The 25,586-nt window shown below is 42.5% G+C and overlaps 1 protein-coding gene across 4 annotated transcripts in view; it reads left to right on the top strand.

Annotated features, from left to right (window-relative positions):
* EPHA4 (EPH receptor A4) overlaps positions 1-25,586 on the top strand; it is a 106,348-nt gene that overhangs the window by 23,782 nt on the left and 56,980 nt on the right. For all 4 annotated transcript variants that reach the window (XM_054385723.1, XM_054385726.1, XM_054385725.1 and 1 more), the window contains one exon: positions 18,011-18,166. In XM_054385723.1, the coding sequence (XP_054241698.1) occupies positions 18,011-18,166 (156 nt within the window). The remainder of the gene's footprint in view (positions 1-18,010; positions 18,167-25,586) is intronic.

Here is a 25,586-nt window from a genome sequence, read left to right as displayed (position 1 = left end):
CATTCCTCTGCCTGAAGCACCCTGAGCCTTGCTGATTCAGCACTGCAGTCCCAATGGTAAGGAAGAAGGCCCTTGAAGGAAGGAGGCCCATGGGTTTTATGGTCTTGAGAACCTGGTACCAATGAGCATGCATCAGAAAAAGCCTGAGGCAGCCTTGTTTGATCCTGGAGCCTTGGGCTCCTTGAGCAGCTTCCAACTTCAGAGGGGTACCGCTGCTCTGCTTCCTTCACTTGCTTGTGCTGCAGGGTGGTGCTGGAGCCAGGCTTGGCTTTTTCTCCTCAGCCTTCCTTCAGGCATTGCTGAGGGCACAGCCTCAGGGAGGGCTCCAGGTGGGAAGGAGGGAGGGAAGGGTGCAGTGGCAATCATGCAAATCCTCAGCTACTTTGAGCTCCTCTGCTCAAACCTGAACTGCAGAGGTTTCTGATGCATGGGCTGTTACATTTGCTTAAACATCCTGCTTGAATTTTCTGAAGGGCAGGTGGTATCCCAGATGACTATGTAGCACAGGTTCTTTAATATCATGGCTTTGAGGGCTAACTTTGATATGAGCTGCATAAGCAATTAATAATAGCTGCTTCATTCCTGGTGGAGGCTTGTTGAAGGATATTGGCAGGGACTATCTAGTTAATTTTTGAACTCTCTTCTTCCGTCCAAAGTTAAAAGCTAATCCCAAGGTGTCAGTGACATCTGGCACATAAACTAGGTTATTAAAACTTAACCCATCAGATTTTGTGGTTCAAGGGCTGTGCTTGAGCCACACTGTGACATTACAGGGTGCTTGAAATTCAGGTCCAAACATGCTGTTGTCTCTAATTCACTGGCTCCCCTCTCTAGAGTGGCCAGTCAGTGCTGCGAGAGCTGGGTTCTCTCTGAATTAGCATTCCTAAATACGTGTGAGGTATTGGCCAATTAATATCCTCTGCATTACCTAAGACCATGAACAGCCTGTTCTGTGAGGGCCAAAGTTGTCTTTATAAAGAAACTATACAAAGATGTCTTTAGATATGCATGGAATGCATATTGATGATTTTAAACACTAAAAAAGCCTTGCTTGTTATCTGGGAGACCAGGGACAGTTGTTTTATTGTACTGAGTCTTACAACATCTCTGAAACTTTTCAGCTGGCTACAAGTTTAGAATGAGAATGATTTTTCCAGGACTGAATCACAAACAACAAGTTGTAAGCAAGTTGTATTGTTGATGTAGAAGGGGGATGGAGGGTGGTAGGCTGTACTCCCAGTAACAAGACAGGATTAAAATTCAGAAAATGGGAGTTTTCATGCTTTTCTTTCTCTTCTGCTGTTTGGAGGGGATTGTTTGCTTGTTTTTTAACCCACTGGAGAATATTTAGACCATCATTCCAGTTTTGGTTTTCTTTCTTTTTTTTTTTTTTTTTTTTTTTTTTTTTTTTTTTTTTTTTTTACTGCAAGGAGACATATGCTCACTTAATTGTCTTTAGAATATGAGATTTTGATAAACCAACACACACTGCACAGATTGTGCAACAAACTGCTGGTAGCTGCTCTCTGGCCTGTCAAGGGTCAAAAGGACACCTCATACAACCATACACGGTGCCATGCACAAATCTGGTTCCTTGTGACTCTTCACAGCACACAGCCCCTTGGTTTGCTTCCCCTGCCTTACAACTTTTCTCTTAGTGAAACTCCACTAATGATGAGAATTTCCATTTGGTACTTAAATTTATGTTGATGCCAATGCAAGGAGACTCAGACCATGTGTGTTATTAGGCTGGTTTTATGAGAGCAGTGATCGGGATGCTGAGTCGTCATGTCTGCTTTACACTTCGAATTTTAATTGCTTTATGGAGCTTGTTAGCTTTTTAGTTCACCAATAGCTTATGAATGATAGTTGTCTCTCTAGAAAACTTCCACCAGCTCTTCTGTCACTTCTTCTGTATGACTACAATTCTTGGGAACATGGAGGCAGGATTTTATCCTGGTTAGCTATGATATTGTAGCTCAAAGAATACTATTAGGTGATTATGTGGTGTATAGTTTTGTTTTTTTTTCCCCTGCTTGTTTTCTTCTCTCTGTGGCTAGAAATGGATATAACACATGGATCAATGTGAGCAACAATCAGAATTTTTGAAGACCAAATAATGTGGGAGATAAAACTAACCAGGTGACATATTTGTAAGCACAAGCAGTACTAAAGCCATATGAGAAGTCATTATCTCCACATTTTTAAATAGTTTGTTGAGAAATGTGTTCCTGTTTCTTTAAAATACTGTTAATGCAAAGCTCTTGGGAATGCACAGATAGAAGAACATGGTGTGCAAATCCCTCTGTGTGGGATTTTCCACAGGCAGCTTTTTGACCTTGCCCTACATGAGGAGTTTCAGGCTTTCATTTCTAGATTCCTGACTGCCCTCTCTCCCTATCACACATTCACCTTAGCTTTCTAAAAAGGCAGTGGCAAATCAGATTGCATTAATGGAAAATGCTGTGGCCTAGAAAACAGCTTTTACTGCTGACAGAAGGAGCTGATGAAATCTAGGCTGGTAAGGTATGCTATTTTTGACTGAGAAGTAGCATTTTCTGAAGGTTTGCTGAATGCTGTAATGTGATTTCATGTTCTTTCTTAGTCATCTTTAGCTGCTGCTGCTGGTAATGGATGCGGTCAATGTTAAACATTTAATCAGCTAAAATATGTCTGCCTGCTTTTCTTCTGTAGAATTTTGAAGGATTGTTATCAGTTCTATATGTTTTCTAAAGTCAAAACCAGCTCAGAGAAGATGAACAGATAAATCCATTACAGAAGCCCCTGAGTGCAAATGAATGATTGTGAAATCTGTCTTACCAGCTAAAGAAGTGCTTGTGGTAACCACTGGCTTGTGCTGCCTTCCTCCAACCTTGCTGTGACCATTTAATGAGGTCCGATTCAGACTAATTCCCACAATCTGTAGATTTTATTCCCTGCTGAGGCTGGAATATTTGGATGTCTGTTCAGACATAGTTTTCTTTTTAATTAGCACAGCTGATTTGTTTAATTTTTTCCAAAGGCTACAACCTCTGTCCTAATCTGGGCAGGTGGAATTTCGCAAGCATGTTATCATGGCTCATACCTCAAGCATCCGGACACACCTTCCTAATTGTCATTTATATCCGCCTGTCATTGCCTCTGGCATTTGCTGAGTTCACATTTCCATGTGATTTACTGCAAAACATTTTGTTTAACAAGTGGCTAACTCACACTGACAGGGGAGTCCCCCTCAAGAAGCTGAAAGGTTTGCTCTCGTCTTTGCTTTCTTGAGGTAGATACTAGAAAATCAGTCTGTTGGTATCAGTGCTTTAGATTTTGCATATATGAAGAATTCTTGAAAATGGAAAAACTGACCTTGAATCCAGGAGTGCTTTGAATTGCAAATGCTTCTTGTCCTGGAACTTTGTGTGTGTAACAAAGCAGACAAGCTCTGGGGCACTGTGTTGCATCCCCAGTTGCAGGAGTTTGCTTATGAGTCAGCAGCAGCTCCACAAATGTGCAGTAGTGAGAGTATTTGGGTGCTAAAGGTGTTTCTGAAGTCCTGGGATGTTTTTTAATATACCAGGGCCGCTGCTCTGTCTTCTAGACTCGGGTTCTTTTGGTCCCATCTGAGGGTCCTGGGTGCAGTGGAGAAGGAGCCTGGTCAGGACTCCTGTGCCTCTGGCTTTTTGGGGCACAGCCCAAGCAGGGGGCTTCTGGTGTCACTTTCCCATATCCGAGGAGCCTTTCAGCAGAGGCCTTGGCTGTGCAGGCCATGGATGAGTCCAGTGTTAGGTTCCTATGTGGGAGTGACTTTCCTTCTTTCTATGTTGCTTTAAGGCACTCTGGCTTGGGAACATGTAATTCAGGCCTAGAATTTTTATATGGGTCTTTCTAAAGATTGCTTGTATCCCATGATGAGTTGGGCACAACCTAAAAGAAAAAAATAAAAAAACTTTAAGTAGCACATTCACAAAATATAAGCAAATGCATAAGAATAAAATATAGCCAATCCCCTATCTCACCTCCATCCTTGTTGGTTGCTGATCTTGTGTATTCAGGGTTCTGCGTGGCACAGTGCAAATTTACTGACCCATTAGTGGAAGCACCTTTGTAAGGGGAAAACGCATCCAGAAAGTAAACTTGACACATCACACACTCAATAACCAATTTGTTGCAGCCAGCACTTTTTCTCCTGCTCTGCTTAACTGCCTCAAGTTCTGATGTACAAATTCTATGTCTTGGTTCTGTTAGAATCCTGGGTTTGAGTCTGTGTTTCTTAATGACTTAATGCAGGCAAAAAAGAATTAAGTAATTTACCACATTCCTTACCTGCAAAGAATATGCTGATCTGGTTGTTAGTTTTAGAAAGAGCAGGTTCTCCTATGATTTTGGATAGGCTAATGAAGCTTTTGGTAATCACATTCAAGCAAATGGTGGTCCTCAAAGGACTTCTGCCTGGCACAAATTCGTGGTGAAGTCCGGTTGAGTGGTCAAAAGCAGAGTGCAAATAGCCCTTCTGTGAGGTGAGCATGGAGAGTTTGTTTCTGTTGGTTGTAGATGGCTGCTGGGTCTGCTCTTGAGGATCATCCATCTGTAAGTGTGTGGTACCTTGAAAGCTGACAGTCACAGAAACACCAGGAAGTCAGTCAAGTTCTGCAGAGTGGTTTTCTCTAGTTTTGGATGAACCTGCTGATAGTTGACAAAGGCAGAGAGAAAACGGGAACACTTCTGCCTCAGGTCTGTTTGGATGAAGCTTGGAAGTGGAAGTTACTCCATGTGAATTTGGGTTCTCCTGAAAAATGAAAGATGTTCTGAAACTAGAGAACTTTCCTACCCAAGTATATTTAACTGGTGTAAGATCACTTTGGGAATACTTTAAGACCTCTGTCTCCTAAAGCTATGTTAGATCCAATTTGGATGCTGCTGATTGCCTCAATAATTAACAGGATGCTAAATTAAGTCTCGATATTGTATAGTGAGAGCAGATAGACGTAGCTCTGTGAAGAAGCATGAACTGATAACTCATGGCAGAAGGAGCACAGGGTGACTGAGGCAGATGCGAGTCACACACCAGCTCCAGAGCGTGCAAAGCCTTGGTGAGCTTCACTGCCTGATTCCTTTGTCAGAGTAAATTTTTGTGGCCTGGACTGAAGTCAGTGGTGCTTTTGGCCATTTCTAAATAGCTCTGTGGTTATCACAATTAATTTCTCTGCTTATTATCTTGCATTAATTTGTGTATCATGTAGATATTTGAATAAGTAGCTCTGTCATGTCAGCCATGAGGGCCTCCGAGCCAAAATGGAGTGTTGTTAGCTTTACTTGCCAATAGTTTTGTTGGAGATGGATGCTATTCCAGATTAGAGGCAAAAATGTGGTTTTGTCACTTTCTCCTGATTAACAGCTGTGTTACATCCAGCAGGAATTTGAAATGAAGCTTTTCTTCTTGTGTGTCACCACTGCCAGGGCAGAGGCTCTGGAGATTGGGCTGTGTCCCAGCTTCTGTCCTGTCCCCTCTGGGTACCTCTTTTGGTGACCCAGGGGCTCAGAAGACTTCAGGTAACGTGACATAGCCCTGCTGGGGACAGCTCATTGTCTGTTCCTGCTGGGTATGGGACTGGCCTCCAGTGATCTGCATGGAGAGAAGGAGGAAACTCATTGTTTGGTCATCAGTACTTGCTACTGGAGCCACTGGAGAAGTCTTAACTTGCTTTAGTGATTGGATTCGCCATGGGCTCATTCTTCGTGGTGGAGTTAGTCTTGTCTTGGAGTTGCATTATCATGCCTTGATCCATGTGTTCCCTGCAGCACCCATCTCACCTCAAGCACTGGGGACCTCTGGGGATGTTTGAGTCCAAACCCCCCTGCTAAGCAGGGTCACCCACAGCAGGTTGCCCAGGATCACAATATCCAGGTGGGTTTGGAATCGCTCCAGAGAAAGGAGACTCCACAGCCTCTCTGGGGAGTCTCTTCCAAGGCTCTGGCACCCTCAGAGGAAAGAAGATTCATGTTCAGATGGAATTTTCTGTGTTCCAGTTTGTGCCCATTGCCCCTTGTCTTGTGGCTGGGCACACTGAAAAGAGTCTGTCCATATCCTCTTGTGGTCACCCGTAAGCTATTGATAAGCACTGATGAGATGCCCTTTCAATGTTTTCTTCTGCAGGCTAAACAGCTCCAGCCTCCCCTAGTCAGAGATGCTCCAGTCCCCTCAGCATCTTTATAGAATCCACTGGACTCTCCAGTAGTTCCCCCTCTCTCTTGAACTGGGAAGCCCAGCACTGGGCACAATACTCCAGAGGCAGCCTCCCTAGGGCAGAGTAGAGAGGTATGAGAAACTCCCTCGACCTGCTTGTAGTTGTCTTAATGCCCTTGACATATCTGTGACCCAATAGATTCAGCACTATGAATAATATGCTTCATCCCAGATAACTCCCTCTCTTGCTTTTATTTATTGGTGATAAAAGACTGTCACAGATAAACGAGCATGTTTTCACTTGACTCGATAATTTACATGATATTGCTGAAGGTGATTTATAATTTACACATGGAAAAGATTTGCTGATCTCATTAATTTTCCAAACATCTAGATAAACATGCTATCGCTCTGAATCAAGTGAGCTTGAAACAGCCAAGGTATTCCCCTGCAAGGGCTTCTGGCGCTCCACTCTTTCCCAGACAACAGAAGTTTGACAAAAGAATGTGGGAACTGCCAAAAGGTGTTTCTCCTCACAGTCACCCAGATCACCCTAAGGTGGGAGATTTCATCTATTCTTGCTAAAGTTTTCTTTTCTATTAAAAAGCTTTGTTGACAAGGGCACCTTCCCAGCTCTTTGATATTTTTTTTTTTTTTAAATAGGGACAGCTCTGAGCACTTGGCCCATGCAAGCATTTCTCTGCATCCTCTCCAACATCCTGCCAAAGCCTGCAATGCAAAAGAGGAGGTAAACAATCTCCACCAGCTTCCTCTACTGTGGCTGTGAAAGGAGAGTTGAGACAGCCCTGGATATTCCCTGCTGAGCATGCCAGGTTGTTGCCATGAGGTCTTGTTTGATCAGGAGTAATCACCTCCTCTCTTGCACAGGCACCTTGTTATCTGGAGATCTCCAAGTGCTCCATATGCATTCCTTGCTCAGTTAAACCCACAACACCTTTTAGGTGTATCTATTGTGAGTTTTATTGCCACTTTGTAAGTGGGTAATCTGAGGCAGGGATATTGAAGTTTATGCATTGTCTGCCGTTACACCCTTCAAATGAAGGGGCCCAAAGGAACAGTCCTCTCTCTTGCACTGCTCCCTGCTTCTTTCTTGCCATTAACTTCTGTGAGAAAGGTTTGTCCATGCCTGAGAAACTTCCCCAACCCACGAGGAGATGAGGTGGAAGTTGATGAGCTGGAAGCTAATGAGCAGAGGGTGAGACCTGACCTCCTTGGAAGGGGTTGAATGATTTTTTTCCTCTTAATACTGATACACACAGAGGAAGGTCAGGCAAGCTGTCCTCAGAGCCAGGAGCTGGACCTGGGTGACTCTCTTGGTCTCCTCTGTAGCTCTGTTGTGAGGCATTGGGCCATAAGTGAGAACAAGTGTAGAAGGATGGCTTCCAGATGCACATTTGGGATTTGGTGAGCCTAGTGGGGAGCAAATATTCATCCTGAATATCACATCTAGGAAAGAATCAAGGAAAAAAAGTATCTAGAGAAATTCTGAGTGGTTTGAGTCTGTGGTAATGAATACCAAGGGTTCACCTCCTCATGCTCCATCTCTGAGAATTAAGGGACTGAAGTAGCTCTCTGACAAGGAGGCTGTTTAGCCTGGAGAAGACTGAGAGGGGATTTATCAATGCCAATCCACATCTAAGGGAAAGGTATCAGGAGGATGGGGCCTGAGTCTCTTCAGTGATGCCTACCGACAGGACAAGGGACAACAGGCACAATTTGGAACACTGAGATCCTGAGCAACCTGCTCTGTGTGACCCTGCTTTAGCAGGGAAGTTGGTACTAAATGATCTCCAGAAGTCTCTTCCAACTCCTTACCGTGTTGTGATTCTTCTGAAAAGTGTGATCCATGTGGGATAAAGGAACATACACCTTCAGCAAATTTAAGGAGAAAAGGACAAATGACTGAGATGCTGTTTTCTTCTGATGCAGTTAAGCTTCCTGCTAAACTTTGCCTTGGTAATGAACTCAAAGTGGCCACACGCTCCAAATAGCAAAGGGCAAAGAAGAGAGAAGCAACACATCAATGTATGACCCTCTCTAAACTGTCCTGGGTAATCAAGTATGAAGTACTTAATGGATCATGATTTGCATGCCACTGTTTTGATTGATGTACTACTTAGAAGGGGATTGATAGGTTTTTCACAGTCATGTTGATGGGAGTCTCCCAGAAGCACCTCTGTGCATTTTCTGCCATGCTGGGGAGAGCCAACGCAGTGTTTGTTTGAAGCCATTGTGTTCCCAGCATCTTTGTTAAATGGTCAAAAATAGTGCAGAGTTGTTATCTTGCCTAGGCCCAGATCTCCCTAGAACTGTCTATATTTAGGCATCTTCTAAAACCTTTGTGTCAGGCAACACTCTGGGGAGACCAAAATAGCTTTTCTTTATTTATTTTTCCTTTTAAATAATGTTATACAGCCATTTAGAGAGGATGTGGTGATTAAACCATATTAAGGCATCTTTGTATAGCTCTGGATATGGGAGCTTGAGCTTTGTTTGGGCTGTTCACAGTTAATCCAAGAGTAAAAAAATATCCCAGAAAAAACTTACATTTTAGTTTGCTGGCATGATGTGGCTCCCTCAGTCATGATCCAAGTTCAAACAGTAGCAGAAAACATTACAGCAATGCTGAGTTCTGCTGCGAAGTGAAATTCCTGTTTCACAAAGGAGACAGCATTAAAGGATTTGTGTGCAGGATTAATCTACAAATTCTTGTCAGTAGACAATTTGTAAAGGGTATTAATGGAATAATTATTTCAAACAACTTGCAGTGTCTCATCAGCATGTATAAAATACAAGAATTTCTAAAACAACTGAAAATAACATTTTAGATCACATGTTAGGGGTTGGAAGGGACCACAGGAGGTTGAGTCCAAACCCCCTGCCAGAGCAGGACCATAGAATCTAGCACAGGTTGCCCAGGAATGCCTCCAGATGGGTCTTAAAAGTCTCCAGAGAAGGAGACTCTGCAACCTCTCTGGGGAGCCTGTTCCAGTGCTCTGTGACCCTCACAATGAAGTTCCTCCTCAGGTGGAACTTCCTGTGCTGTAGTTCATATTCTTGTCCTATCACAGGGTGCAACTGAGCAGAGCCTGTCCCTTCCCTCTTGACCCCCAGCCCTCAGATATTTATAAACATTTATTAAATCCCCTCTCAGTCTTCTCTTCTTCAGACGAAAAAGCCCCAGGGCTCTCAGCCTCGCCTCATCAGGCAGTGCTCCAGTCCCTCAATCATCCTCATAACCCTCTGTTGGACTCTCACAAGGGGATCCTTGTCCCTCTTGAACTGGGGAGCCCAAAACTGGATGCAGTATTCCAGGTGAGGTCTCCTCAGGGCAGAGTAGAAGGGGAGGAGAACCTCCCTCAATCTGCTGGACACATTCCTCTTAATGCACCCCAGAATACCATTTGCCCTCTTGGCCAAAAGATGCTCTTTAATACCTTACTAGCACATTCCAAGTCCAAGCCCCTCATCTGATGCTTGTTGGAGGAGCAAATAAACATTTTAAACAATGTCAGTTGTTGTTACACCTTTGTGTTGTGTTACACCTTTCCATGTCAAACTGCTCAAGCTGCTACTGTGCTCTATCGTAGGCTTCATCTCACCTGGGAAGTTTAATTGCCTTTTGACAGAGCTGTTAAGATTTAGGAGATGGGAGATAATCACATGCTGGCTGGACAGTGCTTTGAGATACCGATTTCTCTTCCCCTCAGTGCTTTTACAGGGCTGGGGAGAGAGGCCTGTGAGCAGGTCTCCTGACATGGGGATTAGGGTTTGTTAGTGTGGAGATTCAGGCCAATTAATCAGCTTGCACAAGAGTATGTTGTAAAACTTCAGTAGTGATTTTTTTTTTCCTGTAAAATTTCATTGTTTAAACATCAAATCCCATGATTTTCTGTGTTTTATCTATTTAAAACAACACTTAATCTCTTAGTTTGTTTAAAAATCTGTTAGATCTATGACTCCCGGTGCTGCTTTTGTTTGAGGGAAACCATCAGTTTGTGCTTTCTAATTGAATAATTATTTGAAACCGATTAGTTGACTCATCTCTTAAACCTCACAGCTTGTCTCAAGGTGATTAAACTTTCCACTTTAGATGAAGTCTGCAACAGGGCACTGTGACAGCTTGAGCACTACGAAATGGAGAACATCCAAATGCTTGGCTCCAGCAAACACTTGCACAAGTGTGATGGCCATGTCAGTTCTCTGCTCTGAAAAAGGACACAGCCACAATTGCTGGATCCGAGCAGGGGGTCTTTATCACACCAGAGCATCTGTTTATTGTTCAACTACGTGAAAATACAATGCAAACCACTGAGGTGCTGAGTCCCCTGTTCAGCAGTGAATTGCCCTGTAGGAAAGCACTGAAATGTGGAGTTTTGTCTGCTTGTAATTGCTGAGTTAGAACCTACAGCTCCCTGGAAGGGAAGCGACATGGCCTGGAGACGCTGAAAGATAAACAGTCCTTCCTGTGCTGGCCGCTTTGCTCGCGATTGCCAGTCCTAGCAGAGATCTTCCTGTAGAGAGCAGAGCAGGTTGGGATTTTCCTTCCTTGTGCAAAGCACTGACTTCTCACTGAGAAAGGAATTCTGGTGGGTTGTTTCTTTTTGCAGTCAGGAATTGTTTCACCCTGCCCCTGAGTTTTTAGCCTTCTAATTTTCACTTTAAACCCCAGTGCAGCTAATATTCTGTCCAGGGACTAGCTTTAATTTTTGCTATGTCTTGATGAGACTTTTCAGCTGCCTTCTATCACAGAGCAGGAAGCAGTGTATGCAGCAGTGTTGACAGATGCAAGATCAGGAACCTGTCAAAGATCAGCAGCAATCAGTAGAATGTGTCAAACCTGCCACCAACTATATCCTCTTCCCTTAATAGCAGAGCTATAGCAAAGCTGGCTGGTGCATATAAAAGCTATTAATTCTTATTAATTCATAGACATGATATGAAGTTTATATATATTTTGAAAGGGTTTTTTTTTAGCAGTTGTGATCTATCAGGCATGCAGTAAAGTTCAGAACAATTCTTAATAGTTTTGAAGAATGAAGGCTAATTTTTCATTTTGGGACTTTCCCACATGTGCCTATTGAGCTATTTAACATATCAATTATATATGTATTTATTATTTTCTTTGATGCTTTTGACTGTCTAGTTTCCTCAGAAAAGGGTGACTGATAATGCATTTTAAAAGCTGAAACCTACCTTATCAGCATAATTCAATTTCTTTTGTATGAGATACAAGTTGGCATGAGACGTTTCTGTAGTAGATAACCATAGCGTTTCTCTGTGTAAATCCCAGGAGAACTGACACAGCTTTGGTCCAAAACAACCCACTAACTCTACAGCAAGGATTCAGAGATGCAATGATGCCAGTGGTGCCATAAGTTTGTTCCCACAGTATGTGGTGCCCAAGTGCAGGTGAAAATGTCTGGTAATTGACTTAGAATGTTGTTAAGATAATGATCCCTGGGCACCCCAGGCCTCCATGGCTGGGATTAATCAACCCATTCTAGCTCTTGATTCATACACCTGATGGTTTTGCTTGTGTCCACAGTGCTCTCATGAGCAGATTGCTGCTGAGGAAAAAAAAGATGGTCCCACTGCTCAGTGAGGACCAAGGAATAAAGATTTGCACAGGAGGTCTGTGTGCGTACCTCTAAGTGTACCCCTGTGCACTGTGCCAGTGTCTTAAACAGAGTTTGGGTTTCACATCCTAGTAGATTTTTTGCTCTTGAACTTCCTATGTTTGTACTTAGTCATGGAGCAGAAGCACCCCAAAGTCAGTCTGGGCTCTGTCCCTAGTAGAATTGTTTTTGTTTCCTCTTGTCATTCATGAACAGAAATTTATGCTTAGTGTGTAGAAATACTGGTTTTCTCGTCAGGGATATGAGTTAAATGTGGGGAACTCCTTTTAATTTGTAGCAGTCGCACAGCCATTCGCAAGAGGCAAAGATCTTACAATGTGCACATCAAAGGAGCCTGACGTTATTTGGAAACAACATTTGATGCATCACATCCAATTCTACAACTTGACTCTTAAGAAAGGCTCAAGAGAAAGATTTTCCTTTTTTCTTTTTCTTTTTTTCCCCCTTTTTTCTGGCTTCTAAGGATCTTTATTTATCACCCTCAGGGGCCTTACAGTGAGTAATTAGATTGGACCAGGAGAATGACTTAATTTTACAAGAAACTCATTAATTCATCCTGCTTAAAATCTTCTCATTTCACCTCAAACCCAATTATGCTTGTAGTGGCAATGATCTGGAAAGGCATTGTCTTGTCAGTAGGAGGGGGCCACTGGGACTCCTGTGGTATTCATGTCGGGGAGACAAGGGTGACTCCCTTTCTTTGACTTCTAGGTCAAAAGAGCTAGTTGCTGGGACAGCTTGACAATTAGACAACCCTGATGAGCATTTGGAAGTAAAACAGCTGTACGATAACAGAGGGGTTCATGGTGCGGGGCAGAAAGCTCATCAAAAGAGACTATCCAAACAATTGCATTCTATAATTAACACACAAAAATCTGCTCAGAAATGGTAATAACAGTAAAAGGAAGCTGAGGAGATGCTGCTGGCAGATGTGGTTTTGTTACAAGCTGAGAGAGAAAATCCATCCTCTTTAAGAATAACAACATTAGAGGGGGGAAAATTAAAATAACTTTTTGTTCTGGGGGAGTGCAGTTAAAGCATGAACTTAAAATATTTCCAGACAGGGAAGAGCTGTAGCAGAAGTAACTAGTGATGGAAAAACATGAAATATGGTATCAAAGTATCTTTTTTCCCAAGTCTTTAAATACATATTTCAGTGCCTGCTGGAATTTACAAGCCTGACACTGAAATATCTTGTCTTAAATTCTTGGTGGTGTTCTTCATTTCACCAAGAACACTGTTCTAGGGGCTTTCATTAAAATTGGCTACAACCATTGCTTTAAAATGCTTTGCCTCTTCTTTTCTCCTGCCTGTTCCATACCTCCTGTCTGTAAATGGCTGGTGTTTGTTGCTGCTGCTGCAAATAAGCACTTTAGAACATCCATGTCAAATTTACTTCTAAGTTCATAGACTGAACTAGATTTACTTGAGCAAAACTGTGTTTCTCTGCCTGTTTATTCACTCACCTTTTTATTAGCTCCTAATCTGGAAGTCAGTATTTTTCTTGAGGTCTTCTCTTCAGCAGAGGCTGAGGCAGCAAGTAGGACCTGTTTCTTCTGGCTGTGGTCCCTGGTTGCCAGGGCTGCTGAAGATGCTGCTTCCCAGCAACTGCCAGCTTTGGGCTGGTTTGCTTGAACCTTCTGGAGCATCTCTGAGGAAAGGATGAAAGACTCAGGGGGGATCTTCTCAATACTCATCAGTATCTAAAGGGTGAGGGGCAACAGGATGGGGCCAGACTCTTTTCAGTAGTGCTTGGTGACAGGACAAGGAGCAATGACTACAAACTGAAAACCAGGAGGGTCCATCTGAACATAAAGAAAAACTTGTTTTCTTCTGAGCGTGCTGATGTCCAGGACCAGGTTGCCCAGAGAGGTTGTGAAGTCGTCTTCTCTAGAGAGATTCCAAACCTGCCTGCATGCCACACTGGGCAACCTGCTCTGTGTGACCCTCCTTTAGCAGGGAAGTTGGATCTCCAGAGGTCCCTTCAAACCCCTACCATGCTGCAATTTTGTGACCCTCCCCATGCTACTTCCTGCTCGGAGCTCAGCCAGCTGCACCTGACTCCAAATCTCTTCTCTCCCTTGTTCAGTCCTACTCAGCCTTTGTTGTGGGTGAGGAGCAGGGACTTTGAAAGACTGGAGCTCAGAGTTTTTCATTATCAATTTTTATTATGCAGTGTAGTTTTAATAATTTAGGAGCTCATCAACAAAGAGATTGGGATGGTTTTACTTTTGCAATATTTTATGCCTTTTTATTTTTGTGCCTGTGTCAGGACGCATGTCAAGCCTTTTCCAAACTGATGGAAAGATACATTGCCATTTTAACAAGGATGAAGGAACAATTTTAAGAGCATGGATTGGAGGATATTTTTTTTAAACAACTTTAAATTAGCATGAGTAATTTTTTAACACCTGACACCCCCCCAAAAAAATAAAAAAAAACTAAAACAAAACCAAAGAGAAAAGCTTGTAAAAAAATTAGTCAAATCCAGTTTAATACATATATTTTGCTGTATCTGTGACTAAATAGAGTATGACTAGAGCCCCTTCCACTAAGAAGTGTTGTTCAATTCTGAAATTTCTAACTGAAAATTTCTAACAGAAAATTCAGCATTTGGAGAAACCAAACAAGTAGAGTTTGCAGCCCACTGAGACTTTTCTTTTTTAGTTTTGTGTGTTGGTCTTTATTTTTTAATTTTTTTTTTTGAGCAAACCCCAAGTTTGAAAATCAGGTTTTAATGAGCAAATAGAATTGGAAAAACAGCTTGGGGGAACTTCTATTCAGATTACACTGAAGTACCAAGATTCTTCAGAGCAGAGTTCATTGTTTTAATGTGTGTCATTCTAGTAAATTTGAAAAGAAAGAGGTATATAATAATGACCAGCAGCATCTAACAAATGCTGTCCCCCTCTTGAGAGAAACAAGTCAAATAGATTTTAATATTATAAACCAAAGATATCATAAAGTATTTCCAGCATGTAATAATTTCTTTGAGTTTTCTTTGAATCTAGCACAGATCATTGTAATCTTGTGGGTGATCAGGATGTGAGAAAGGATTGTATTTAAAAAAACAAAAAACAAGCCAAACCCCCAAAACCCCAACCAAACAAAAAACCCCAATAAACCCCCCCCAAGCCCCACCGACCTAACAGAACTAATTAAGGCCAAGCTAAGGAACTGAATTCGCAGTTTGCATTGCACATGTGAACTGATCTTTTTACAATGGTAGCTTTCGAAAGCCCTGTACGAAGCCCATTGATGCCAGGTCTCACCCAGCAAATCCTTCCTAGGAAAGCATCTGCAGGAAGATTTGTCACGAGCAAGCAATAAAGACTTTCAGAAAACAGGTTCTGTGCAGGCTTCTTGTTTGCCTACTAAATCATTAACTTTCAAAAAAACCCATCTGTAGCTGTAACAGTGCTGGCTGTAATAGGTGTGTCAGCAGTACTTCAAGTGACCAACAGCTTTTACTTACAGGATTAGATTCGAGTTCTTAAGGCACAGCACCACAGAGCTCTTCAGGGTGAAGAACTACTGGTTTAATACAACACATTCTCTAATGTCTTTTTTTGTGGTGAAATGTGGTGGGTGAATCTCGGAGCACACTGAAAAGAGGAAAATGAGATGTTTGGGAGTAGGTGCTTTTTGAAGCAAAATGGCTGTGTGTGCTTCAGGAACAGCCACTGCATTTGGAGAGCTTTATTCAGGGCTTGAAATATTAATGATCTTGGCTTAATATAGTAGAAAACAAAATACAGTACATGAAACGAAGGGGAAAAAATATATCCTTGCATTACAGACTGTTGACCTTGGAGTACCCACTGAATCCATCTATTTCTTTTTAAACCACTGAGTCTGAAAAAACACTGAGGAAGAGGAATGGTCACAAAACCTGTGGTGTTTTCCTGCCTTTCCCATCAGCGTAGTTACATCTCAAGCAGGATCTTCAGTCTTGTACTGGATTGTTTATAATCTGTGTGTTTTATTACCAGGAAGATGCTAAAGGCATATGTCTGTTTAATAATTTCTGTGAGCTGTGGTGTTCGTATTAGCAGTGATAGTAGAGGTTCCTTAAGAACAGACAGCCTGGTCTCCCCTTATATTCCATGCCTTGTCTTTATGGCAGCAGGTTCTGCTTGTTGGGATCCGTCCTGGTCACATACAGGCTTAGCTGTATTTCTGAGCTGAACTGTGACAGAGAAAACCAGGAATAGTATCTCAGATCAGCATCTGCCCCTTGACTGCTGCTGCTGTTAAGCCAGGCACAAGATGATGTGTAGCAATAGTACAACCAGATATTGCAAATCGTGTCAAAAAATGAAAGATAATTTTCCACGGTGGATTTTTTTTTTCTCTTTCTGAGCAATTCATACCACAAGCAGCTTAAGCTATCTCACACAAGTTACTGTTACTGCTACTGCCTGGCTGCAGTGGGTTCATATTCGTGTTCAGGGACTAATTGTCTCCGATGTTAGGAGGCTGGGTTTGACCCTCCCTTATTCTTCCTGCCAAAGCATGTGGCTTCTGATTTTAACTGAAACCCCAATGTGGTGTGAAGCATGGCCAAAAAGCACCTTGCAAGTTGAACTTTATCTAATAGCATGATGCTGGTAAACTCTAGAAGTATAAATCTTTGTTGGTTGAGCAATGTTTGTGTAAGACCCTCTGGTCAAGGAACAGTGGACTGGACTCCCAATACACGTTGTAAATTTAGGAAACTCCATACTGGTTAATGAAGGTGAAGTAACCTACTGTTTTATTGAATGTGTTGCTAATATCCCTTTGCATTTCCTGCTGGAGAGCCTTCATAACATAAGGATAGAAGAGAGAGGACTAAGAGAAGGGTAAAGAGGTTATGGAGACTTATTTTTGGCCTTTCAGTACTCGAAGGGGACCTGTAAGAAAGGTGGGGACAGACCTTTTAGCAGGGCCTCTTGAGTCAGGACGAGGAGTAATTTTTTTTAAACTGAATGAGAGGAGATTTAGACTAGACAGAAGGGTGGTGAGACACTGGCTTAGGTTGCCCAGAGAGATGCTAATGCCCAGTCCCTGGAAGCATTTGGGTGAGGTTGACTTGGGGCTCTGAGCAACCTGATCTGTTTGAAGATGTCCCTGCTGACTGCAGGGGGATTGGGCCGTTAAAAGTCCCTTCCTACCCAAACCAGTCTATGATTCTAAAACAGAATGGGTGAGCCCCATCTGTGTGAGATTTGCACCCCGTGTACTGAAGCCTGTGCAGAGAAGGGAAACCCTGACAGCTGTGTAGGTGATAAATGATGTGATGTGAGACATGGTAAATACTGGGAACAACCTTTCCTTTTTGCCTGGGTGTTTTCTCTGTGCTGTGAAGTGCTGAAAGCCAGTGGTGATGGTGGTAGTTTAGCCAAGGGAGACATTTCTAGGTTGACATACTGTTAGCCATCAATAAAATGTGTTATTAATGATGCTAATGAGTTTTTTCCAAGTGATGTAAAAATAGCCATTCGTGTAAGCATGGTGTTTCTGAAGATGATGTCACCGAGAGCTTGCCAGCTGCACATGGACCCAGTGGCAGTGGTGCAATCACTACTGTGCCTGGCTTTGAGGAGAAGAGAGTATGGCTGATTTCCTTCTGTGGGAAGAAGGAGCCAATTAAATGCAGCCTTGCCAGGAGGAGATGTGCCATTTCCGGGCATGTTGGGCTGAGGGCCTTGCTGCCAATCCCAGTGGGTTCCTGTCCCACTCCCTCTTAAAAATTGGCAGTGTCTGACTGTCAGCTGCCATTCCTTAAGTGGTCATAGAATAAACCAATTGCTCCCTTTTTGTTGTGCTCTGTGTGTGTGTGTAAATGCAGGTGGACATGGGTTAAGCAACATGCAACTTCACAGTAGGCACAAAGAGGCAGCTGATTTTCTGGCAGTGTCAATAAAAGAGCATAATTTTTGATTTTTTTTTTTTTTTTTTACCATCTCCAAGCCAGCTTTTGAAATGGCTCTTGTTGGAATTAGAAATCAGTATCCCCTGACATAGGATTACTCATTAAGCATGTGATGATTGTTAATTCTTCACCTGGGGCTAAGAGGACATCATTAGATCTCTTTGAAATGTCTCCTGTCTTGATTTTGAATAAGTAAGCTAGCAATTTACGATCACAGCCTGGACAAGTAACACTCTCCCTTCCTGTTCCTCCATCTAGCTTGCAAAATCGGATACTACAAGGCTCTCTCGACAGATGTGGCTTGTGCCAAATGCCCGCCTCACAGCTACTCCATCTGGGAAGGCTCTACCTCCTGCACCTGCGATCGGGGCTTTTTCCGAGCTGAAAATGATGCTGCCTCCATGCCCTGCACTCGTAAGTTGGTCTTTGAACAGTCTCTTCCCCTTTAATCATCCATTTCCTCTCCTGTCTTTCTTTGAGGATGGCTGTAGGAAATACTACCTGGAGACCTGTGTCTCTAAGAAGTGTCCTATTTTGTTCAATGTTCAGTAGCTCTTACAGCCCTTTGCAGATGCAGTTTGTGTTTTGGCTCATACTTCTGGGAGAGAAAGTGTTAGTTCTCAGCACTGAATTCCTAGCAGTGACATGGCTACACTGACCCTTGAGAGCTTCTCACTAAATAAATCAGGAGACTGGAAGGACACAGAGATATAAAAGAGGAGTGGCTTGCACACCTCAGTAACAGAGTTGGAAATAAAAGTCTTAAGTTCCTGCCTGAGGACCTGTCCAGTACATCACATTGCCTTTTGTTTCTCTAAGTCTTGACAGTTGTCAAAAGCTTTTCCCTTAATTGTATGACCCAGCATAAATTGGTTGTATTTATAATCTCATTATATGTCAAATTAGTTCAAAATATAACTGCTGACCCTTAGGAACATCAGTGTTCCTCTGAAAGGGGTGGTAATAAAAAAATCTTAAGCCTTAATGAATCAAAAACCCGAGGTAGGATTCATTTTATCCTTTAGATAAAAACACATAATGTACAGCAAACGGAATTTGCTTTAGTTTCAGGGAGACCCAAGAGGCACAGTGCACTGAGCACACCCATGGGGTCACTGGAACAGCTCCTTGTCCTCTGTTTTGGTTAATGGCTCACACAGCCAAAGACCTGAGGTTCCAGGCATGCCTTGGTATTAAGTCATGATCATCTATAGTTTTCATGTCTATAGCAGCAGAGTGGTTTGAGGCAGTAAGTGAAGGGGTTGTATTTTTGCAGAGGATATCCATGTGTGGCTTTCCCTGAAAGCTATTGGAAATGCTTCCAGATTTGGGGAGTTCAGCTGTGTATTTATGTAGAAAGTCTGTGTGTGTCTCTGAGCGAGGGAAGGCTGAGATATTTCTTTTGTAACATTTTAATATATTCCAAATTAATTTTGGAGAGATGACTCACATTTAAATAAATCTTAATTTCTCCCTTACAAGGCAGAAACAAAGTACGTCCATAAATAAGCCAGCACTCATCCCTTCTGCATACCCCCTTGATTCCAGCTTTTATTCAGTGATCTTCTTTTCAGCTGTGAGTTTTGCTGGGTGGTGGTTAAGCAGGTTTGGGCATAGCCAGAAGCAGCTGCTTTGGCTTAGAAGGAAAGTAGAGGGGTCCATATATCCTTTGCCAAACACTGACTGGGGATGGAGGTCTGTATTGTGAAACCTTGGTGAAGTGGAGAGGGAACACGCTTTTTGTAGCGTGGTTTACACTAGGAGATATAAAGCTTGACCATTATGATATGAAAACATGTCTTTTAGCAACAATAAAACTATTGTTCAGATGATGCACTCTAAATAACATTATACCAGCAAAAGTTTCTCATAAAGCCCTGTGAGTGATATCCTGATCAAATTGAAATCAAATTAGTAATCAACTGGTTGAATTTAAATAGACATGTGCAGTGAGTAAATGTATGAGGGGAGAGCAAAACGCTTCCAGATGGGGGAATTGTGAGCAAATGAGATGTATGTTTGCTCATATTGCAAAAGGAGCTCTTTTATTGTCAAGTCTCGGGTCTGCTTCTGGCACCTGTTCCCATTCTGCTGTTGGAGGCTACTTAAAGCTGAAATCCCTGATCTTGATCTTTTACCCTGAAAATGTGAAGAGGGAATAAAAGGCAGGGACCACTGTACTGGCTTCAGTCTCTATCTCTGCAGCACTCTAGGAGGATTTGCTGTGTAGAATTCCATCCACAGTTTTGGAAGTCCCATTTTGAATTTGAGTTTTCCTGTTGCTTAAGGGCTTTTTTTTTCTGTGATTCAAGGTAAAGGAAGATTTGGAGGTTATTTCTGAGCTACTTTGTAGGGCAGCTTTACTCCCTCACTCACTGATGTGCTCACTGATATCTCCTCTTTGAGGTCTACCTTAGCAGTGTTTGAACATTGCTGTGATGGTGGTACGTGCACAGGCACAAAATGCAGAGCTGGGTGTGTGGTGCTCCTCTGCATTGGGGTGCAAGAGGCTCCCAAAGGATTTGATGTAGTCCCCACATTGAGTAGTCTTCTACCCATGTGCTCAAGATTAGTGACAGAAAGTATTTAGGTGGCCTCTGCTGAAGGAAGCCCCTTTGGAAGAAGCTCCTCTCTTTTGTCTGCCTTTCCTGACAAGGTGTGGAGACAGAAGGGAGCATAAACATCAAAGGTTCCTTCAGACAGATTCAGGGTCTAATAAGTTCTTACCAGTTGGTTAAACCAGGCGACAAACCCAATTCCCTTGTGCTGACAGCCACAGTAATCAGGCACCTTCTTTGTTCATTATGCTCTCTTTAACCTGGGTATTCTCCTTCAGCCCTGCATTTGGTAATCACTCAGTGTGACGGCGCACTAATGAAGAAATAAAACACAGTATCTGAGATCCATTCTTCTAGCAAACAGATAGACTCTGCTCCACTGGCTTGTAAAATCAGGTTTCTGTTCACTTGGAGAACTATTAGACCGGGTGAATAAATGCAACATTGGGTCATTTGGAGAGAACACCTGGAATGGACTGGGGATTGATCCTTTCTTTATTATTTCTGAACATTTTTTGAGAGGAAGAACTTCAGCCTTCACAGAATCTGTTTTTGTAAAGCTTTGACCCTTGGTTATCGATTGCCTTCAGTAATAAACGGGCTGGCCTCATCACTTACCTTGCCTTCTAGGTTGAGGGAGCAAGACTGTTAGGATTTTCCATTAGCCTGTTTGTGCTCATGAATGAAAGGAAATTGGAGAATTCTTTTTCCTTTCTCACAATTCCCATGGTAAATCATAAAAGCAACACCTACTTACTGATGTGCTGGTCAAGAGAGGTGCTCCACAATTTTCTCATTGACATCTCTGTTCATTGTGGAGTTGTAAGAGCCAGGCATCCTACCAAACAAATGACTCAAACTTGGCTTGTAGTATTCTGCTCTATTTTAGTTCTGCTACAGTGAGTAGTTATGTGTGTTTTAAAGCATGTGTATGTAGGAGTACAGCATGGCAGGGCATGAGCATAGGATACAATGGAGTGGACTGTGTTGGAAGGCCAGACGTAAACGCCTGGACATAGACGTGTTTACTTATGCATTTTTACCCTCAGACTTGCCTCATGGGGAAGATATCTGCATGTCTGTGGCCACTGAGGAGAAGAGCTGCACAGCATCTTCCACTTTGGCCTTACTTGAGAGTTTAGACTTTCCTCTGTGAAGCACAGAGGGCTTGTCAGCTGTGTGCTTGGGCATGGAGATGATGTGATTGACCTGTAACACTTGAGCATAAGCTGTGGAAAACACAGACATGCTTCCTTTCTGGAAGCATTGCAAAGATAATGTTAAGACAACTGTTCAAGAGGAGGTTCAAGACCTTCATTATAGTTCAGTACTTGCTGAGAGGATGACTCTTTCACAAGATTACCAGTCTAATGGAGAATAAATTGCTTTACCAACACACAAATCCATGAGGCTGGAAATCAATCAGTCTCAATCTTGGTCCTCATCCCTGAATTTCCTTCTCTGTAAGGAGGTGCTTTGTGCATAGAGGCTGGGTATGGGCAGGTGCAGTTCTCACCCAAGTTAATGCGTGTTGGTCCTGCATCCTCACCATTAATGAGTTTGGATCTCTAACTGTTCCTTAGCAAACAATGCTTGCATTATGAGTGAGAACAGGACAGTTTTGTAGTGTTTAGATTGTCTGTTCGATTCAGATTATTAATGATTTTTAATTGGGAGCCCATTACAAAAGAGAGATTACCATCATGGACTGTCCAGCTTGAAATCTGTCTCAGTAAATGACCCTGAATAATTCAGTCTGTTGTGCCACCCCAACGGTGACTGATTGATTGATATTTTGGCGTGGCACAAAATATTTCTAAAGCAAGTGTGTTTAAGGTGGCTTATATGGGAGAAGTTTAGAGATAATGAGAACAAATTTAGTGAGATGCATGAGAAAAGTGCTTGCTTTAAAAGGGCTCTCTCTAGTTTAGGTTATCAAGAAATCGAAGAGGCAGACTTCAAACACCAAACATCACTTACTTGTCTTTATATTCGCCTCTTCTAATTGAATTTAGTGCACTGCTGTATTTCCTCCAGAAAGTATATTGTTTTTAAATTACCATTTCAGTGCCATTACTCAAGGCTCCTGCTTCTAATGCTTTCTGACAGTTATCAGCATAATGAACCATAATGAAATGATGAGCAATCTACAGTGGAAACCCAACGTGGATTCCACTAGAGCTGTGTGACTGTGGTGTTAAAATTTGAATGTGCATTAAAATAACACTGTCCTTCATTTGTTTCCAAGGTCAAGGCCTTAAAAAAAAGGTCTGAAAGATCTGAACACTCGAATTTTGTGAGCCTTGCAGCCAATATATGCCCTTAGTGCAATCTAAAGTGTTGCATTTAATATATCTCAGAGATAAATATTTGGCCTGCATTTTCAAAAAAGACTGAACTTACCTAACTAATAATTGTGCTTGCAAATGAGTCATTACACAGGAGCTGATTATTTGAGCATATGTTTATTATAATTGCTTAGACTTCTAAATAAACAAATGTACTCTTTTTCCTTCAGCTTAACTTCTTATGCCTCTTCTGAATTTCCAGACAGATGCTGATTATCACTGGTTAAGCTTTTAGAAGAGTGAAAAAAGCAAGGTATGAAGCACCGTCATGCTAGCTAGCCTGTTGTAGGTAGCTTTGCGATGGGTTTGCTCTGATTCCTGCCCAGGGTTTGCACTCTTATTCTGGCACTAATTCAGTCCAGTCGCTGCTCTTGGAGCCCATTCTCTAGAACATAAAGGATATGCCAGTGCAGCCTCTGATCTTCAGAAGTTAAATCTAGGGCATAATTCTTCAATTTTTTTAGTATGTCTGTACCTTATATAAATTACTCTTAAAACATCATATAAGGCTGTTTACTATGTAAACAGACATCAAAATGCCTTTCAAGGTGCAACATGGCAGTTGTGAAAGGGAAAGGGGAGGTAATATGAAGAGAATGATTTCCCCCCCCCGCCATTCCTTCCCCTTATAGGCTGGGAAAGTAGACCATCCATTGCCGCCAGAGCGAGAGAAAGGGATTGTGAGTGACGGGAATCTCAAAGGAGAGGGCTGTCTCCCCTCATCTGGGGTGATGGGCTGAAGGAATGGAGAAGATGTTGAATAAGAAGGGGAGTGGTTATGGCTTTGAGAGAAGAGACAGGAGTAATTTGACAATGTGTGTTTATAATCAGCAGACTTAAAATCATCACTTCTTTAAATAGAGTGACTGTTTATTAGCTGTCGTCTTATTTTCTGGCCAGAGCCTTAAATTAACAGAGACATTTACTCAATTACATGGGGGCTTTGATTTGGTTAGTCAAGACCCAGTTCTGTGGAGTTGTTGAAGTAAATTAGAGGTCTAACAGAATAACAAGTTCAGCTGCTGGGCCAATGACAGAACAACTTATTTTTCTGGTAGGATTTCTTTCATGTCAGACTGTCAGATAACCTTCTGGTATCCACAGTGGAACTCTTTTTATGTCAAGAGGGTGAGTGAGTAGAGGTGGTATTGTCTACAGCACAGCATGTTGGAGTAGATGCTGTCTTAGCATATGTGGTGATCCAAACTGCTCTTATGATGGTCTTTGGAAGAGAAGCCCAGATCCTGTGGGGTGGTGCCTGCAAACACCAGTTTTCCCACAGCTTTGCCAGTGGTAACTGGATCTCTTTGCTTAACCTGGGGAGAAGAGGAAACATCAATTGGGTTGTTCTTCAGGTGGAAGGGACAAAGCCTACTCTGAAGCTGGTAAGCAGGGTTCTTCTGGCATGTAAATAGGAGATTGTACATGGCAATGAAATGGGCATTTTATTGTTGGCACTGGTCCAAGATCCCCAGCTTGGCATCTCACCCGTTAAGTCAAAGGAGTCCTGCCTGAGTAAATTAAGAATTGTTTACCAAATCGGTTGTTGTATTTAAACCCAGTTGTGATGTGCAGACAGAAGGGGATGGAAGTAGAGCAGATGACTGATATTCTAAGTGGCTGCTGTATCTTGCAGACTGTTGACTCTGGTCTCAGTGGTTGTAAAAACGTAATCTATAATGAATAGCCAGGGTGACAAGATGTAAGGTTTGTCCGAACTGTCAGTGCCTGTGTAAATTAGCCCACAGCAACAGGAGCCCCAACCACAACTGCTTAAAGAAGCAATTAGTGGCAGCAACATCTACAACTGTCACAGCAAAGTGTGGGCCTTATTTCTCAGCCTAAACTTGCACAGCCCAGGTGTTTACTCAGTGCTACGAGTTGCCTTTCTGATGCCTAAAGATCAACAGTGAAGTCTTATCTGAAGGCTTCACAGTGCACATCCTGAAGCATTATTGAAAGCTCTGAAGTTGAACAAGTTTAATGAAGCTTTATGAGATGGAGAGAAAAGGCCAAAGTGGTTTTTCTTGAAGGCTGTGCCTGGCATTGCTTTGCCAGACATTTTAGTGAGGGAACTTAGAGGGTTTAAAGAGATTGATCCTTTAATAATTACTGTTTGCATTCACTCTGAAAATAGCAAACTGTTTCACACTCAGCTCGGCCTCCTGGGAGGTGAATTTTAGGATCATGATCATGTTAAAGAGTATTGATTAGAGTTGTTAAAGGTGAGCTGTACAGTAAAAGGCATCTTGTTGAGAGAGTAGGAGCAGTGTGCTCACATTGGCAAGGCTGGCAACACAACTGAAAGCCACAGCAGAGTCTGCCTCACTCAAAGGCATGTGAAGGACTTCCAGTGACATCTCATTGTTCTCTCTAGATGAGCTCCAAAGATCTTTGGAGTTTGTTATTGTAAGGCTCTCTTCTTTTTTCACACTTCTGTATTTGTTCTCTTTCTTCTCTCTGCATTGTACACAAAAGCTGCCTTTCAGATCCTGTATAGCAGATGTGCTTGACTTTCCACTGCTTCTAATAGTGCATTTCTCATTAGGTTTTCTTGCTATTAGGCAGTTGGATGCTTATTCCCAGGTGCCTGCTGCTGCTGTAACTTATCAAAGACTTAACTGCTCCTCTGTAGTATAGCCAAGGCCAAGCTGCTGATTCCAAACAGGCCGGTTCATACCAGGTTCCTTTTAAACGACGGTGAGTCATTACAGCCTTCCCTCTTGTATGAATCTTGTTTATTATGTAGCAAATTAGCTCAAGATTTCTGAATACCCTGCGATCCCTTTGAAAGCACTGGAGATGAAGCGGGTCAGCGTCTTTGGAGCAGGCTCATAAAGAGGATCCTTTTGTCAGCCCTGGTCCCAAGCTCATTGAAGCTTGCTGGTCTGCCTTGATTGACTTGGATTAACAAACACCCAGAGCTGG

This window comes from Indicator indicator, chromosome 13 (assembly GCF_027791375.1).
Source record: "Indicator indicator isolate 239-I01 chromosome 13, UM_Iind_1.1, whole genome shotgun sequence".
NCBI lineage: Eukaryota > Metazoa > Chordata > Aves > Piciformes > Indicatoridae > Indicator > Indicator indicator.
This window is presented reverse-complemented; position numbering and strand designations above follow the sequence as displayed.